Source organism: Barbus barbus (assembly GCF_936440315.1).
Source record: "Barbus barbus genome assembly, chromosome: 27".
NCBI lineage: Eukaryota > Metazoa > Chordata > Actinopteri > Cypriniformes > Cyprinidae > Barbus > Barbus barbus.
In genome coordinates, this window is record NC_136755.1 from 14,229,702 (window position 1) to 14,249,740 (window position 20,039).

General features: G+C 37.3%; 1 protein-coding gene across 1 annotated transcript in view; it reads left to right on the top strand.

Annotated features, from left to right (window-relative positions):
• The window catches only part of LOC306847273 (thrombospondin type-1 domain-containing protein 7A-like), a 121,441-nt gene that overhangs the window by 52,963 nt on the left and 48,439 nt on the right, over positions 1-20,039 (top strand). The window contains exons 4-6 of the mRNA XM_079381122.1: positions 2,214-2,395; positions 13,097-13,252; positions 18,078-18,281. Of these exons, the coding sequence (XP_079237248.1) occupies positions 2,214-2,395; positions 13,097-13,252; positions 18,078-18,281 (542 nt within the window). The remainder of the gene's footprint in view (positions 1-2,213; positions 2,396-13,096; positions 13,253-18,077; positions 18,282-20,039) is intronic.

Here is a 20,039-nt window from a genome sequence, read left to right on the forward strand (position 1 = left end):
CATTCAAGTATCCAAAAAAGGAAAGCTTTCTCGTTTCACACATTGTGTAGCTCAAGTATAGTGCATAAATGGAAAAAGAGGCTCTCAGAACAAAATATTTGAATGCAGTCTTGTCAGAAGCACACTCAAACACACACTGACACACAGCTCATGAATATGGAGCTCTGCATTTGTGAGGTCAAATGGACTTCATTTTGAATCGGTGAAAAAGTTTGAGAGCCATTACCATGGAAAGTCAGCAGGAATTCTCTATTGGTTTTAAAATACAACCCACTGTATGCAAAAATGGAAATACATTTTTCATATTCTTTAATTTACACTACAGATGCGAAGCAAAGCAAGGGACCATTTCCCTCTTAGTTTAGAGTGCATGCTCATGGTCAAGAAATGTTTTCAAAAGATGCTCTCTTTTCTTTTTATTCTTATTTAAACTCTTCTAAAAGCTGGAAGCCAGATTTGTTATACTGAAGGTCACTGGACATTTGAACACACACACACTGCCAGCGCTTCCCCCCGAGCATGCCCTCCAGCTTTTGATCAGCGAGACACATGTGGAAAAGAAATGGTGATCAAAGGCCAACGGTAAAGAGGAGGTGTTTTCATTTTCAGCCAGTGTTCACACTGTTAACACTGAACCAGAATTTTGTTTTTTGTTTTTTGTCTCATGTGTATCATAATTTCATTAGTAAAGGCTCTAAGACCTTTACTGAAATGACCATAAATTAATTGGATATGGTTGTAACTGTTTCAGATTTTATAAAAAAAAAATCAACAATTACTCTCGCACACCTGTAGGTAATTGATAGGTGCATAGGAAAACGACCAAAAGCAGGTCCGGATTAAAAAAAAAAAAAAGAATAAATACAGCACACCATCCACCCCAAATGTATCACAATATAAATGTATTCACTCATTTATGTTTTCTCCTCAATTCACATTGGTCCATGACCTTCATCAGGCATGTTGAATGCATTTATGTTTTGATACATTTGCAAGGCTGGATAGTGTGCAGGATTTATTATTTTTTGTATAAAAAAAAAATAAATAAAAAATATTTACATTACATAACACAAATATCCAAAATATGTTAACATAACATGTAACGTAACGAAACAAACACAACTTAATATGTCAGCCAAGACATTGAAAGAAACTAGTAAAGTAAGCTAATTTATTTGTAATATATATGGAAAAAACGTGAACTAAATGAAAAATAGGCATTGCCTTGGCATGTGAAATAAATTCAGTTGAAGCACTAAAATTACTAAATAAATACTAGAAAATAAAATTACTGAAAATAAATGAAAGCTGAAACTGTATAGTTGTCACGGTGCACACACGAGGAGGACACAGGAACACGCAGACGAGGATGTAAACTCAACTGAACACAACAAGGCAGGGAAAGACGAGGCTTACAGACAGGAAACACAGAGGGTAACGAGTAGACCAGACGAAATCAAACTGAACAGACAGGACTATAAATACACAGGTAAATCATAGATAACGAGACAAACACAGCTGGACAAGGATTAACTAATGATCACATAGGACAAGGACCGGAAACAAACCAAATATGGACACAAGAGGCAGGAACACATGACACACACGACAGAGGACTGACAATACTATAACTAATAACTAATTAACTGATTAACACTAAATAGTATTATTTACCATGGTTTCGCGATGCTAACAATAGTTTAACTGTGGTATTTGTAGTAAAACTGTGGTTTTACAAATGGTAATCAATACACCAAAAAAACATGGCTACTACACTTTTACTACAATACATGGTTAATTTTCATAAGGGTGTCTCTGGACAGGAAAATCTAACTTAAAAAATGCATATGATAATAAGTACAGAGTGTCATTTTTGTAGCAACATTTTGTAGCTCAACTTTTGATGCTTTTTCTCTAGTGTTTTTTTGCTAACATGATAAATCAAAAAGCAGCAGCCCAGCCATCAAACCCAATGATCCTCAATAAAGCTATGACCTTAGCGCTCATCCTGACTGATGTGGCTTCTGATTAGTCTATTCAAAATCAACTATATTTATAACTCCAAAGGACAGACCAAAGTAGTTTATTTTTGTGTAGCCTTCAGAGGAATGCACGAGAAATCTCTAGCCTTCAGAGGATAAATTAAGAGAACATTAAATACTCATCAGCACATGTCTGTTCACCAAATTTCCTTCCTTCCTCTGTCTCCACAGGTATAATTGGCGAACCACAGAGTGGAGCGACTGCAGGGTGGATGTGCTCCTCAGCCAACAGGACCGTCGCCGGAGCAACCAGACAGGGCTCTGTGGAGGCGGGGTTCAAACCAGAGAGGTCTACTGCGTTCAAGCCCCCACCGAAACCTCATCTAACCTCAGCTCTCTCAAGAACAAAGACGGTAACACAAATATCAAATTCAGTGTCTTAACCCTCTGCTTGTGGTTAATGCACGTGCTGCTTCAACAATATGCCCCGAACCCATTCTGATCTCTCTCCCCAATCATTTCCTGTCACATTCTAACATTATATGAGCTTGATGCAAGTCCCACATGCAATTGATGCGAGCACACAAACGCTTTCCATTCAGTGAATAAAACTGAATCCAGATGATTTAATAGATAAACATTAGGATTTGGCAACCGTTCTTTTACTAGTTAGAACGGGGGCTGCAACGAGCGTCATCTTACATTTGTTGTGCATGTTTTGTTTTGTTTTGTTTTTTGCTTGCGTTAACATTAAAACAAGTTCATCTATGTGCTCAACTCAAAACTTGCCAAGACCCATTCTGTGAAGATGGCGCAGTCCCCTGAATTACAGCCCAGCTTCCAAAAATGTTCCCAGTTGGTGCTGACATCAACAGTACAGCAGAATATGATTATGGCATATGATGCCAGATTTAAGCATTTAAGTGAATTTGTGAGATATAATAATGATTTTTATTCCTACTTAAATTGACCCCAAATAAATAGATAAATAAATAATGCAAACGAAGAGCAGTTATATAAGTGTGATAAGTTGCTTAAATCAGTGATTTGTGTCACGGGATGTAAACTTCAAATGTACAGTTTGTTTATTATTTGAAAATTTGCTTTGACGTTTTCGGAGATGTGAGCTCCAGGCATCAGTTGCTGTTCAGCTCTCATGAGCCCATCGAGAGCAGCCTTACCTCGGCCAGTTCTGGAATTTGCCACTGGTTATGATGTCTCCATAGTGATTAAACATGAGCTACAATTTGTTTTGGGTAAATCTAATGGGCAGTCTTTGGTCTTATTAATCTATTATTTGTTCCAGAGCAAACAGTTTTGGCTTAGGGCAAAGTTTCTTAACTTTATATTTGTATATATTTTAATGCTGTATCAGAGCTCTGCCTTGTATTTTTGACTGAATTGCTTAGCAATTTCTAAGTTATGTCATGAAACTCTTGATGGTGCAGGCTGATGGGCCCTTAAAGTGTTAGTTCAATCTTGACAACCCTTGGAAGATTTTAGCATGGTGATGGATATCACAATGTTAATGTATTTGGTCTTGGCAGAATAGATCTGCTACACTGCTGCTGAATTGCTGCTGCTGTTGGTTATTGCTGTAGATGTAGATTATTGCTGCTGCTGCAAGCAAGTACAGGAACTTGCTACTGCCAATGCATATGGCGATACGGTGCCATGAGTATTTGAGACATACTGCTGCTGCACAAATAGCATATAAAATAACCCCGTAGCAGATCTATACAGGTGGAGGGCTTCAGAGAAGACTGAACATTTCTTATATTTCAGTGAGAACGAAGGTCTTACGGGTTTGGAACGACATGAGGGTGAGTAATTTAATGACAGAATTTTCATTTTGGGGTGAACTAACCCTTTAATGCAAACTGATGATATTCGCAGCGTTAACTCTAGATCCGCCAGAGGTCGCTGTATACCTAAAAGCGCCAGCAGGTAAATTTTACCCGCACACATGGCAACTGTTTTTATATGGCTAAAGAACATATTATTTCACTGTATTATGCCACTGTCTTCACAAAGAAGTGTCTAGAGTCATGAAATGATTGTCTTGTCAACTATATTTTTACCCTGTTGTTTTATGTTCAAGACTTTTTAATGCTTTCTACACTAATCCAGTATGGTCAGTAAGCTAAAAAAAATAAAAAAGCCTGCACTGACAACAAAAATTAGAAGGTAGTAAATGTTATAATACAATGTCATTAATCAATATATTAGGATAGCCCATGTTATTTAAATTACTAAAATAGCCAATAGACAATAATGAGCAATACTAATTCACCACACTGCATAGGATGCTATGACAAATTCAAGCGCACAGCTTCACCTAGGCCCAATTATTAATTTGTTTAGTTATATAATTTATAATTTATAATTTGAATAAGAGAACAACACCAATAAACTTCGGGTAATAAAAAAAAAAAAAAAAAAAAAAAACATACTATGATGTAATGAATTTATTTATTTTTATTTATTTTTATTTTTTTTGGAACGGCCAGGCTAGAATAAATAGCAACACAGTAGCGAACAATATACGATATGGCAAGACAAAAATGAAATAATAAAACAAAAGTTTGACCAATTATAAGTAACATTAGGCTAAAACATCTAAATATGATGTCTGGATCACTGTCAGATGAGCCATCAGATGCTAAGCCGACCCAGGGCGCATAACTTAACCATCAGACTCTCCATCACTCATGGCATTTAGTGTTTCTAATACCTACCTTCCATCAATCGCCGCCTTTTAGTCATTTTGACTTTATTTATGAAACTGATAACCGCTAAATCCTTGAGTGAAAGGCGTTGCCTAGAAATGTACAATGTTAAAACATAAGCGGCATTAAAATGACAGCGTGAAAATACATGCATTATATAGCGGGTAACTTTGACCCGCGTAGTGCTTATAGGTATAAATGCTCAGTTTTTTTAATCTGTTTTTTTCTAAATAATTTTTAACAACATTGGATTGTAAATTACATAATTTTAGTAAAAGTCAATGACTGGGAGACCTGAATGTTTTGTTGAAAATCTGTTATTTACATTTCATCTAGCGTTGAACCAATAATCTTGTGCCAGGTGGTATATGTTGCATATGCAGCCAATGAGCTTGCTGCTTTACATTTAAATGCATACATGCATTGTTAGCATTCACTAGAGCAGTTCGCAGCATGCTTTCAGAGTTCCTCTGAAACACTCCACCTCCCCAGCTCCACCTGTATAGATCTGCTACGAGTTGTTATATATGCTATTTGTCCAGTGGCAGTAAGTCTTAAATACTCATTTGGCATTGAGAAACTCTCTGTGTGTTAGTGATGGTTATTTTGTCTGAATCACAGCCGTGCTGATATAGAGCCATATCGCATGGCTACTCATGTGATTTTTGATAAAAGTTTGTGTGACTAACATGCTTGATGCTAAGTTATACTTTGTAAAATCACCTTCCTGTTTTTGGCTCTGGTCACCTCTGCCCCAGTACAGACTTACAGGCTCACTGTGAGCTGTTAGACAAAGATCAGATGATGTTTGTACTGTAGTACACATTTCAAGCCAACATATAATTGGATTGCTTTTTAAAGGCTGAAATTAGATCACCAGGGGGAAATTAAGGAATAAAGAAGGCAGAGCTGTACAAATTAATGAGGCAGCTACTGTGGAATTTAAATGCTAATGCCGTCACAGATATACACACAGGTGCACATACACCCAAACACAAATTCCCTTTGGAGTAATATGACAGAAACAGGGAGGTGCCAGCACCTCATTGCCATGTGCCGAGGCTGGTACCGGGCCTGCGCTCACTCTCGGACTGACACAGAAACTCCCCTGCCATCTGCTCTGAGAGCTGAACCGCTGACCTCTCAGGGATCTTATTCAAATGTCCACAGCTGTCCTCAAGCAGTCATTGCCTGGTATGACTTGGTCACACTACAGACAGAAAGACAAAGCACACAGAAAGCAGCTTGCTTTTTGAAATGTAACAAATAGGCTAAAACTCACAATGGTGTATTTAACCGATACTGTAAGCCATGATTTTACTTGAAAAAAAAAAATGCCTATGCTGATCTGCTGACGTTGTCTATTGCAGATTATATCTTTCATCTGAGCAACATGGGCATCTTGTAGTCAGTGATGTCAATTTATGTTGTCAATATGCTCTTGTTTTTCGTATGAAACACTAAAAAAATATTTTTAAGGAATCCTAACCTATATATTTTCTACATAACACCAAGTTCATTGAGAGCAGATCAAGTTCCAGAACTAAATCCAGTACCTTAAGTAGTTCATGCATCGTGTTGAGCACAGTTGATAGTTTGCCTGTTGAAATTCAGATTTTCGCAAATGGGAATAATGGCAAATTTTAGTTTATAATTCTAGATTAATAGTAATAATTAATAGTAATAATACAAATTTTTTGTTTATATTATCTGAAATCACTGTGAAACTGGTTTGAAAATGTCCTACCTGAGTATTTTATTTAATTAATTAACACTAACCCCAGACTTTATATTGATAGTGTATAGTCATTTTTTTTAAGATCACCAAGAGGCTGCATTTATTTTATCAAAAATACAATAAAACTGTAATATTGTGAATTATTATTATTATTATTATTATTGTTGTAATTTATTCATGTGATGGCAAAGCTGAATTTTCAGCATCATTACTCCAGTCTTCAGTGTCACTTGATCCTACAGAAATCATTGTAATATGTTAATTTGATGCTCAAGAAACTATTTCTTATTATTATCAATGTTGAACTGTTGCTGCTTAATATTTTTGTGGAAACCAGAATATTTTTTTATTTTTTAGAATACCATCAAATTATTTTGTAAGAATATAGAAGTCTTTACTGTCATTATTGATAAATGTAATTTGCTGAATAAATTTATTATTATTATTATTATTTTTTTTTTTTTTTAAACCTCACCCCAAATGTACATTGCAAAAATCGTATAAATCATCATGTTGAAAATATTTAGTGAGACAACAACAATCCAACACTCTTTTGTTGTGCTTCTTGGTGAATTGGGACCTTGGAGTCCAGCCTCCTGTCTGTGAGGACATTTTGCCAGACAGTGCTGGAATCCCATCTGTAATGTGGCCTTAAGAGAAGCACATGGCACTGACTGCAGCTTCCTGCTGGGGGAGGGTGACAGGCCTGGTGCGCTGACGAGTCACGTGGTGACAGATGGAAGAACTGTGTGAGATAAAGAAAAGGAACAGTGCAAGAACACCTGCACACTCTCACACACACTTTCTGCCTATTTCACACACACCTCAAGCTTTTCCACACCTTGTCCAACTCTGTCTCATGCTATTTTCTGATTTTTATTTATTTTTTTCTCTCTTTTGGTTTCCTTTTATTTTACCCATCATCCGTCTCAGCAAACATTGTTATATGTGATTTAATTACAATTAATTTGATTGATTAATCTGCATATCACATAATTAATTCAGTTTTTCTTTTTTTATTAATTGCCAGCCCTACTTTTTTCCTAATTTTCCTGGTTTCCTTTTAATCAATGAAGTATCAATCAGGCACTTTTCCCCTCAGGGAGTTTCAGACAGATTTGAGAGGATTTAATTTCAAGCTGCACATGATTGGACATTTCCAAGTGATTTGCCACTGGGCCTTTGGAATTATTCACAGGTATTTATATACATTAATGCCAGACAATGAGAGCATCAGGAGCGGTGGTTTACTCAAGGACAGACAACGTGTGCTTTAAACAGATTTAATCTGGTCATTCAGTTCCAGGGATCATAGCTAAATCTTCTGTAGAAATTAGACAACTATGTTTGTCTACACTCTGGCTATTTCAGTACAATGTGTGATGCAAGTACATATGAAACTTTGATACTTAAGGCATGTCCCACAACTTTATCATTAGTTTTTGTGTATCATTTATCATTTTATTGTGTCATTATTAACATTATGACCTCACAATATCTCCTACTTCCTTTTAAAGGGATAGTTCAACCAAAAACGGAAATATCGTTCATTTAAAATTAAAAAATGGGCAGAATGTGTGTGTGAGAGTGTGCAGGTGTCCTTGCACTGTCCCTTTTCTCAAACCTGAGTTTCTTTCTTCTGTTGAACACAAAATATTTATTTAAAACATTTTTTGATGAATATTGGTAACCAGACAGTTGACTGTAGCCATTGACTTCCACAGTATTTCTTTCTCCATTCCATGAAAGCCAATGGCTGCCATTAACTGTTGTCATGTTCAGCAGAAGAAAGAAACTCATACAGGTTTACAGCATAACAACGTGTCTGTGTGAGTAAATGTTGACAATTTAAATTTTTGGGTGAACTATCCCTTTAATTTGTATAGATTAAAATATTAAATTTAAAACCGAAATAAAAATCTGCATCTTTTATTGAAACATTACTTTTTCTAATATTTAATCTGAAAAAAAATATATACCCTTTTATTTCACAGCTGTGTTGTTTTGGTCAATATTTAATGTATTTAATTTTAGAATATTAGTGTGTGTGTGTGTGTATACTCTATGCTTGTTTTGTTTTCAACTCCATCTGTTGGAACTAAACACTTTGAAACTGTAGTCTCGCATTAACATATTTCACATTATTTATTTATTTTCTTATTTTTGTGTGTGGCAGTGTTAACTCATAATAAATGAAATGCAGGGAAGTGGAAATGGTATCAATTGATGTGCACAAACATACCTCTGACTTTACATTACCCATCCACCCCCACCCCCCAACCTGTTATTTTCAGTTTTGGGTTGTGTTTTGCCAGTAGTGAAGAATCAGTGAAATATATTGTTTCCATGAATACGAAAGCTTTGTTTGCATTCCAAATTCATTTTCAATCATTTAGGGATTATGGATTCCTAAACCCATGTAATGAATGCCAGAATGGCACTGAACACAAAGTATGCATTTTACATATCAAAAGCAGTTTGTTGTCTTCCTCTCTGCCAATGCCGCTTCCCATCCGGCTTCCTGCTCTGCTGTTTGGGCCTGGGGAAGCTGTGCTTGATTTCCTCTCCCCACGGGTGGCTTCAGACATTTAGACAACAGGGGAAAGCAGCTGCTTTCGCGATCTTTATCCATTAACACATCTCAGTCACAGAGAGCAGAACACAACAACAGTGTTAATTCGTTTCGGCTTGGCCGTGTTGCTCTCCAGAATATAATCAATGTTGCACCCCGTCGTGGATCTTTATGAGATATTCAACGCAGTGGCTTTGTTACAGAGCATCCATGCAGCACCGCCCCGCAGGCAGGCTTGAGTTATTGATGATGATGATGGTGATGCAAGCAGGTGAATGTGTTTGCGGCTGTCAGACGGACAGAGGGACTGATGGGATACTGGTGCCATAATTAGACCGGGGAAACCCTGGGTGGGCAAGTAGCAGACCATCTGGCCTCAAATCGAGTGTTGTGCCACCTGAACAAGGTCAACCTACAAGGAGAGGGTCATTAATCAGGCTGGGTTAACAGGGCAGCAAAACGTGAGCCGCCGAGACAGGAAGTCAGACAGGTTTTTGCCCACCTCAATACCTCAACAGCACAACCGCATCCTAATAAGAAATACGGAGCGCGTGGAGACAAGTCTGTTTGTGGGAATAAGGGAACTTGCATTTGCAAGTCAATTTGACACTTTTTGCAAATCAATTTTGTCAATTTGACAGCTAATTTTTTTTTTTTTTGACGTGTCACTTTTGGAAGTAAATTCAGCATGCTAAATTGAGCGTTTCGACAGATGTTTGTCCCAGAGGAGCACTTCGCAAAAAAGAAAAAAAAAAAAACTTTTAATTTCTGTTTTAAACAAGCTCATATAAATCATTAATGACTCTGGTCATGCAATCAATCACTTAGATCACACTGAAAATCTACACACACACAACACATTAACTGAATGATTTTAGAAATGGCTCAGGGCGCACAGAGAGCACCTTTTGGACACGAAGCAATTTGCATGTGAATGAAGAGAAGATCCGTCAAAGGGTATCGGCAGCAGATCTGTTAATACACTGACCTTGCAGAAAGTCAACTATGGCTCAGAGCTGAAAGCACACTTGCACTGAGTGCTGGTTACAGAAAACAAGGACAAAGGGGGTCTTGGGAGATGTCTAGCAAAACATGTGCAATCAGGAGCACTTGTTTATGAGAATGTTCATCATGTCATTTAATCTCTTCATGTTCGAATTTTCAAACATTGAAATGCTTCACATTACCTTTTTAGGTACGTTTTGGTATATGTGTGAGCGATATAAATCCAATGCAACACAGTTCAACCAACATCATTTCCTGCACCGATTACCCATTCATATATACAGTATTTCACAGAAGTGAGTGCAGCCCTCACATTTTCAGAATCAGAATAAGAATGAGCTTTATTGGCCAAGTATGTTTACACATACAAGGAATTTGTTGTAGTGACAGAAGCTCCACAGTGCAACAAAGACAGTAACAGGACAGGACACAGGTAATAAAAACAAAATAACAAGAAATGGCCAATAACCAATGTACAAACCAGAGAAAAAAATTAATAAAAAAATTATATATATATATATATATATATATATATATTGCACATACTTATTTTATTTTTATCATTTCTAATTTGCACATACTTGACCTGTACATACATAGTTGTCTATATTATATATATATATAAGTATGTGTGGTGAATGGATAATGTATTAGTTGTGTGTTCCACGTTTATTATTGAGTGTTCATGAGATGGATTGCCTGAGGGAAGAAACTGTTCCTGTGTCTGGTCGTTCTGGTGCACAGAGCTCTGTAGCGTCGACCAGATGGTAACAGTTCAAAGAGGTTGTGTGCTGGATGTGAGTGGTCCAGAGTGATTTTGCCAGCCCTTTTGCTCACTCTGGATGAGTACAGTTCTTGGAGAGAGGGGAGGGTTGTACCAATGATTCGCTCAGCAGTCTGGACTACCCTCCGTAGTCTTCTGAGGTCAGATTTGGTAGCTGAGACAAGATAACACACAGATTTCGTACCTGCGGAGACCTAAAAGCCGATAGGGATCCCAAGTCAAAATTAAATGCGTTCATATGTTCTGAAGGGCCAAAAACAATTACTTCCGTTTTCTCCTTATTTAAGGATAAAAAATTGAGATAACCAGGATTTAACCTCACCTAAACAGGATGAAAGAGCAGTCAAGGCCAGTGGATCATTTTTTCTAAAAGGTAAATAGATTTCAGTATCATCGGCATAAAAGTGAAACGACACCCCATGTTTTCTAAAGGGAGATCCCAGAGGTAACATGTATAATGAAAAAAAAGTAAAGTCGTGACAAAATAGAGAGGGGGCCAAAATCGAGCCTTGCGGAAGGCCACAGGGGAGAGAAGCAGTGGAAGATAAAAATTCTCCTAACCTAACCACAAATTTCCTGTCAGATAAAAATGACTGGAACCACTTTAGAACTGTGCCAGAGAGACCCACCCAAGATTTCAATCTATTAATTAATACAGAATGGTTAATGGTGTCGAAAGCAGCTGATAGATCTAAGAGAACGAGGACCACAGAGTCACCCGTATCAGTTGCTAAATAAATGTCGTTTAACACTCTCAGAAGGGCAGATTCAGTACTGTGGGCAGCCTTAAAACCAGATTGAAAGTGCTCAAACAGAGAATTTACAGCAAGGAAAGATTGAAGTTGAAGAAACACAATCTTTTCCAAAACCTTGGAAATAAATGGTAAAACAGAGATGGGGCGATTAATTTTTTAAAACTGACAAATCGAGTGAAGGCTTCTTGAGGAGAGGTGTGACAAAAGCACGTCCCGCCGCCGCATGATTTCCCCGTTGATTCCGTGTCCCGATCTGCTCTGATCAGCTGATAATTAGGCAGATGAATCGCGCTGTCCGGTATGTCGCCATTCAGCCAGGTTTCCGTGAAACACAAAGCAGCAGAGTTATTTAAATCCTTATTTGTCCGGGAGAGCAGAAGGAGTACATCCGTTTTGTTGGGTAGAGAGCGGAGATTGGCCAGATGGATGCTAGGCAACGCTGTTCGAAATCCGCGCTGACGAAGTTTCACGAACGCTCCGGCTCTCTTCCCCCGTCTGCGCCTCCTGAAGCGTTTGACCAGAGCTACGGCTCCGCCAACTACAATGTCCAGCAAAACGTCCGAAAAATCTAAAACCGGTAGAAGATTTTGTGGTGTGTTCTGCCGAATGTTCAGCAGGTCATCCCTGGTAAAACTGATCTTATTTGAAAAACAAAAAACAGGAAAAACAAACAAAAACAATACGAACACTGAAGAGCAACGCACAATAGCTGCCATCATCGGCACCATGTTGGATTAGATATATCTAACATGGCGATACATTAGATATATCTAACATGTTTGTAAATATTTTATTATATCTTTTCATGTGACAACACTGAAGAAATGACACTTTGCTGCAATGTAAAGTAGTGAGTGTACAGCTTGTATAACAGTGTAAATTTGCTGTCCCCTCAAAATAACTCAACACACAGCCATTAATGTCTAAACCGCTGACCACAAAAGTGAGTACACCCCTAAGTGAAAATTTAATTTCTTCAGTGTTGTCACATGAAAAGATATAATAAAATATTTACAAAAATGTGAAGGGTGTACTCACTTCTATGAGATACTGTATTATATATATATATATATATATATTCTCAATGTGTCCTTGCTGAATAAAAATTCACTATCATTTTTACATTACATTTAGAATAAAATGAATACTATTTTTTTTTTAATAAGTTTTCTATGTATACACTATACCATTTTTATTTTTAAGAAATTATTTTTTTTAATTGATTTTTTTGAGCACTAAATCGCCATAGAAAGATTTCTATAGAATCAATGGATAATTTAAAATATATATTTAAAAAATAAAACTTAATTATAATATTGCAAAATACTACTAATTTTACTATATTTGTTGCCTTTGTGAACGTAAGATACTTCTTTCAAAAACAAAATCTTATGAAACTTGTGTGTGTGAATTAAATATCTGAAATAGTTTTGGACTTATACTTTTATGAATGACCTGTATATTCTTATTACAATTGCGGTAGATTTATGTTTTAGGGATTCTGTAACGATGTTTGTCTGTGTCTCCTCAGGCTTGCGGCCAGTGAACGGTGACCTGTGTTTGGTCGTTTCTCCTAACACTACCCAGCTCTGCCATATTCCCTGTCCTGTGGAGTGTGAGGTGTCCTCCTGGAGCGCATGGGGGCCCTGCACCTTTGAAACCTGCCAGGATCAGTCCACAAAGAAAGGTAAGGTTGAACTACAGGTCCACTTCATCTTTTACAGTTGTGTTTGAGGAGTGGTTGTTTCACCCATCTCGCTAAAACAGAGCGGATCAATAAAACGTCCTATTTTATTGTAAATCACATGAATTGTGCACGGGAAGCCTTTCAACACATAACTCACTCCGCCCCACCTCTCACCTCTATCTGCGCCATCAGCATCCGGGCCATAAACTTATCAACGCCTACTGGGGCAGAAGATTCATTTTCTCAAAGGTTTATGAACCAGGAGCATTGCAGAGGGAACAACAAACAAAGGGGTCCCCCAGAAAAATAAAACATGTCAGGAAATAAACAAAAGACAAATCAAGGGTTAGATGGCTTCAAAGAGACAAAGGTAAGCTTCAGATGGTCTCTGGAAGGAACCGAATCTGCTGGATTCACAGGATGGTGGTTTACCGAATGCTGCTGACAGTTGGTATAGTGTATCAAAGGTGCTGGCACGCTGGCTGCTTTCCTCGTTAATTATGGCTGGGACAGCGACCCGTGGCATGACTAATGCATATTGACTCTTCCCTAATGAAGTGACTCAAAAGGATGGGATGGGAGGAAATTCTCCACCATGCATCTTAATGATGGATTCTCTGTGAATCTGTGTTCCACTCTCTCTTTTCAAACACCCACGGTTCATACTTCATGCCATATAGCTGTAATGGCAGGTCTCAGCACTTGTGTATGTACAGTACGTGGGCTCTCATTATTCAGGGAGATGTGACGAAAGGAGTGTAGGCTTTTATTTATTTTTTTACATACAGTCTCTCCTGCACAAGGACAGAATAGAACAGCATGGTGCTACAACATCAGTGCCAACATTAGACCAAAAAGCTATTATTATATAATTTTTGTGATTTATTAATATGTATTTATATGTGTATTGTATGATATTATAACAGTTTGATTAGTTTTTTTACTATATACTAAGATTTAATGACATATTTTAATATTTAAAATGTATGTACTCAAAGGACTTCATAATACCTCATACCTGTTTATGTTACCTGCTCCCCTATAAAATAGTCAAATCTACAACAGTATTTAACAATATTTCAAGTATTTTAATTTAGATGACATCGACGGTTTCTGAAAATCTTCACAATCTCAATTCATATTATAGAATTAAATTTTGACCACATTCTTCTTTGCAACAGAGCTCAATTCTCAAAAATGCTGTGCAGTCCTGGTTTGATGTCACGCAACAACCAAATCCAGAGCTGTCTTACCTTCTACAAATGATGAATGTAGATATAAACTGTTATTAAAACATCAAGGCTGTTCTTTCATAATATATCAGTAATCTTTATTATAGCCTCAGCAAGTTACAAAAATAAGCTTGATGGGAGATAAATTACAAATTACCTGTGACATCTCAAGCTGAGGCCCGAATAACAAGTCAGTGTGCACCTTAGACGTGATGACCCATGAGATCCTGATGAGATTTTTGTGCGGCTGTGCCTTTTGTCTATTTTTGATTAAGAGGGACTGATATGAAACCCAGTATCGTGCTTTTGTCTGATAAAGAGACAGAGGCAGCATATGCCATCAGACACCTCCGGGCTGACTGACAGGACGTGATACAATCCCCTTACACACCCACAATGAGCTCTACGCTGACCTTCTGATTAAATAAAGCCAGGAGGAGAGCGCAGGACAGAAGTAATCAGAAAAATAGACAACACTGGCATCTCCAACTAACTCCTAAAGGCCCCCCTGTCCCATATTACCTTATCGGCCCCAGACAGCAATGTGGATTAAACCAGAGGCCATGGACCAGAGAGGGGAGGGTGATGGCAGGGTACGTGTAGGTGACCTTGCGCCGGTCATGAGTCCAGCCCACCCATTTTCATTCCTCTGGAGCCCTTTTCCTGCCCTTGAATGGGAATACCCCTGGCATCAAAGCCTCTTCTGTATTAATGGATTGCTGAATGCATTAGTCCCTTTGGTGAAAGGCAAGCATAATGAGGGAGGAATAATAATATTCATTATGATGAGCTGCTCCAGTAATTTCTGTCATCTTGCACGCTTAATGGACCGATATTTTTAATGTAATATTACAGTGATTGTGCAATGACACGCTGTGACAGTTTAGAGGGCTAACGCAAGGGCTTGCACCGACTAGTCGAGTTCAGACACTAGTCGAGCAAGCGGTGGCTCGGTGTGAACTTCAGAAGAAGTATTTCTCTGTCCACAAACTGCTTTATTTGGAAATGCATGAATAAAATGTATGACTAATTCAAAAGAATGACTGTCCAAAGAGGGTAAAGTGATTATTTTATGTATTCTTTGTAAATAGTATATATTTAATATTATAGTACATTACTTATTATATATTATTGTATTATTTTAATATTGTTTATATACTATTTTAGTATTTATTAAAATTTAGATGTTTTAAAATATTTTAGTTTTCATTTTAGTTTGTCATTTTCTTGCATACTTGTATCATTATTATTATTATTATTAAATATGTATATTTAGCCTTATTTTTTATTTAGCAATTTTAGTACTTCAACTTATTTTTTTAGTTTTATATATATTATATTATATTAATTACTTATTTTATTTATTAGTTGCCAAGACAATGTCTAATTTTCATTTAAGTTTATAAAATATTTTTTATCTCTTATTTATATAGATCTAATATATTCACACTAGGGCTGCCACTAACGACTATTTTTATTAATCTAACGACTAATTTATCGATTAATCCTAAACGATCACCCCCCCCCCCCCCCCCCCGAAAAAACAAAGAAAAAAAATATTTTTTTTACTTAAGAACATTTTTATTAAACTTGCAACTTTGCCATTCAGTAGTGTACCATAAAAAGTATAAATGTAAACAAGCCTCTGACGAAATGTAAAAGTAAGAGTGAAAATGTAAACAAACCTAATAAAAATTAAATAAAAAGAAAGAAACAAAAGTCTGAGAAGTACTCTTAGAAGTGTGTAAACAACAGATTAAAAACAGACATCTCCAGCATGATGAAAAAAATGAACAGTGAAATCCACATTTCTATGAAATCCTTTTTTTAAAGCAAAAGTAAAGTGCAACCTAGAGTGCAATAAGCAAGTGTCCATCTCAGTCCAAATCACTGAAATCAAAGTCCTGTATTATAGTGTAAGAATGACAACATATCCACGTGTTCTAGTCTACTAATAATACAATCCATCCATCCATCCATCCATCTTCTTCCGCTTATCCGGGGCCGGGTCGCGGGGGCAGCAGTCTAAGCAGAGATGCCCAGACTTCCCTCTCCCTAGACACTTCCTCCAGCTCTTCCGGGGGGACACCGAGGCGTTCCCAGGCCAGCCGGGAGACATAGTCTCTCCAGCGTGTCCTAGGTCTTCCCCGGGGTCTCCTCCCAGTGGGACGCGCCCGGAACACCTTCCCAGGAAGGCGTCCAGGAGGCATCCGGAACAGATTCCCGAGCCACCTCAGCTGACCCCTCTCAATGTGAAGGAGCAGCGGCTCTACTCTGAGCTCCTCCCGAGTGACCGAGCTTCTCACCCTATCTCTAAGGGATCGCCCAGCCACCCTGCGGAGAAAGCTCATTTCAGCCGCCTGTATCCGGGATCTTGTCCTTTCGGTCATGACCCAAAGCTCATGACCATAGGTGAATTTTGATTATTCATTTAATTTAACCATTAAAACAGAGTATAGAAAAATTAAAATGGAAAACAACAATTAATTTGGGAACAAAACGTTTTTCATAGGACCCTACAATTATAATATATTTTTTTTGTGGTAATAAAAATAAAGTAAAATAAAATAGTATCAAAAGCAAGAAATCATATGGTTTTATTGAACAAAACTGTTAAAATACATAATGTATTATAAACAATAGAGCTAATGTAGATTACGCATTACAACAAAGGCCTGCAGGGGGCGCCGACGACCTGATGATTGTTTTTACACATTACTGCGCGATCTAATCCTTGTTTAATATTGACTCATTTAATTCAAATGTCTACTTAATCTTTAATATTTGGCCATTTGTTTATGACAGAAATGCTATAGCTGCTGTAATTACATGAATATGTGCACATCACGTCTAAACTCAGAGTGAGGGTTTGAGCTTTTATTTTGAAATCGCGAAGTATTCTCCTGTGTTTGTGTAGATTTATAAATGATTTACCTCAGAAAGCTGAGGAAATGGCCGCACGATGCGTTCCCAGAAGCACGTGCTTAAACTACATGCATGGAAATAAAGCGCATATACTGTGTTATACTGTGAGACGCGGGAATTCATTCGGTGCGCGACTCTCGCAGTGCATTCTGGGGATTCTCTAGCCGTTGAGTGTACATCGGTTGTACACTCGTTTTTGCAGTGCATTGTGGGATTGAATGAGTGCACTCGAGAATATCCACTATGGTTTCGAACACCACTTAAAATGGCTGTCCCCGGGGCGATTTCGGATACAGCCGAGGATTTTTAAAAATCTAATTGTCCAATAGAATCGACCAATCGCGACAGCCCTAATACACACACACACACATACACACACACATAATGTAATCTTTATTTTAGTCAACGAATAGTTTGTTTTTTTTGTTTGTTTGCTTGTTTTGTATAATGACCTGTATTTGCATGTTATAGCCTATCTGAAATTATGTGAAAGTGAAAGCTTGTTGAATTTGTATTTTGCAATAAACTGAAAATGTTCAGTCATTTGAACGGATACATTTACTAAATTACTTTTTTGGTTGACTGTTTGACTAGTTTATATGATTCAAACCTACTTGCGCTCTTCAATAACAAGAATGACTTTGAGTCTCATCTGTGTTCTTCGACAGGTTTCAAACTGAGAAAAAGGAAAATCATGAATGAGCCCACCGGTGGCACAGGAAATTGCCCCCATCTGACGGAGGCAATTCCCTGTGAGGAGCCCAGTTGCTATGAATGGCTGCTGGTGAAGCTAGAGGAGTGTGTGCCTGACAATGACAAAGTATGTGGACCGGGAACCCAGAACCCACAAGTACAGTGCGTCAACAGTGACGGTAAGTGATACGTACACCTTCCATCTGCATGATATGTGACCGTCCACTCATAAACATTCAAACTAATTAAAAATCTTTGGCTGAATAGACTTTCTATTTAAGGGTCGTGCCCAGGCGTTCAGTGTGTCGAATGCAGCAACAAACCCAGATTGTTTTGTTCTTGTACAGCTGGGTCCATTCTTGAACTCTGTCCATAGGGCTTATGTTCTGGACTCACGCCCAATGCCGTAATTGCTGTTTTTGCACAGGCGGCTGGTAGTACTTCTCTATTGTTAGAGTGGCCAGAGGGGACATTCAGAGCAATAAGAAGTGGCACTGTTGCCTTTTACTCTTCTAAACACAAAGCCACATGTGCTGGGGCGGTCTACCATCTAACTAGCCCAAAGGCCCCAAAATCTCCAATAGCGTCTGGATGTTATTGGCTTGACTGAGTACACAGTAGCGAGGGAAACCAACACCAGCACCATCTGTGAGATCAGAGAAAAATGCAGTTCACCTGGGGACAAGCACATGCCTGGATCTGTGACCATAGCTGACACTAATGCCTCAATAAACTGAAAGAGAGGAGAGTTGGGATGGCTGTAACACTTCTGTAACTCAGAGTATTTTGTGTTTGATTGTAACTTGTTGTAACACTATTAGAAAATATGGACATCCATTTAAATTATTGTAAATCCAACACCCATAATTTTAAGCATTTTAATTCAAAAAGGTAAAAAATAAAAAAAGGTGCATTATTGAACAAATACTACCATTTTTATTTTTTTAAATAAAATTGAATTTGAATGTTTTAATTCAACAAGGACACATTGACTTGATCAAAAGTGACAGTAAATACAATTATGATGTTACAAAAGATGTATTTTGAATGTTTTATTCATCAAAGAATCCTGAAAAAATATGTATGTTTCCAAATAAATGCTGTTTTTAACATTTGATAATAATAAGAAATGTTTCTTGAGCAGCAAAATCAGCATATTATAATGATTCTGAAGGATCATGACTGGAATAATTATGCACAAAATGCAGCTTTCCATGCAGGAATAAATAAAATTTTTAATATATATTAAAATAGAAAATAGCTATTTTAAATTATAATAATATTTCACAATATTGCTGTTTTTGATATATTTTTGATCAAATAAATGCAGTCTTTGTTGAGCATAAGAGACTTCTTTCAAAAACATTAAAAAATCTTATAGATCCCAAAATCGATAATGGTAACATACATACAAACAAAGAACATGAAACACGACAAGAAATATTGCTTAAGCTCTCCGTGGATTTAGTTATTACAATGTTTACTCTTAGTGTTTGAGAAGCTTTTGTCAAAAGCCACTTTTATATCTAATTATGTAGGGCTGGAAAATCTCCCATCTGTCTTGGTTTTGATTTACATTATTTATACAGCCTAAAAACTTCATAGATATTTGAGAAATGAAATGACCCAGCTGTGTTGTACTAACAGTTTTTTAATGGTATTTTGTGGATGAACACTTCGCTCTGGTTGATGAGGGAGCGAAATTCAGTGCCGCAAACCCGCAATTCTGATTCATCCAATCAAATTAATTTCATATAATAGAGACTAGAGCATAGCTGAGTGAATAGTTTAACAAACCAAGTCGAAAGCCTCCAACATGTGGAAGTGAAATAGGTTCATTCAGCGAGCGTATCAAAAATAATTAACCTTAAATTATTGTGGATATGAGGGACAAATAGAATATTCAGTTTTTTTTTTTTTTAAATAGAACCACCAAC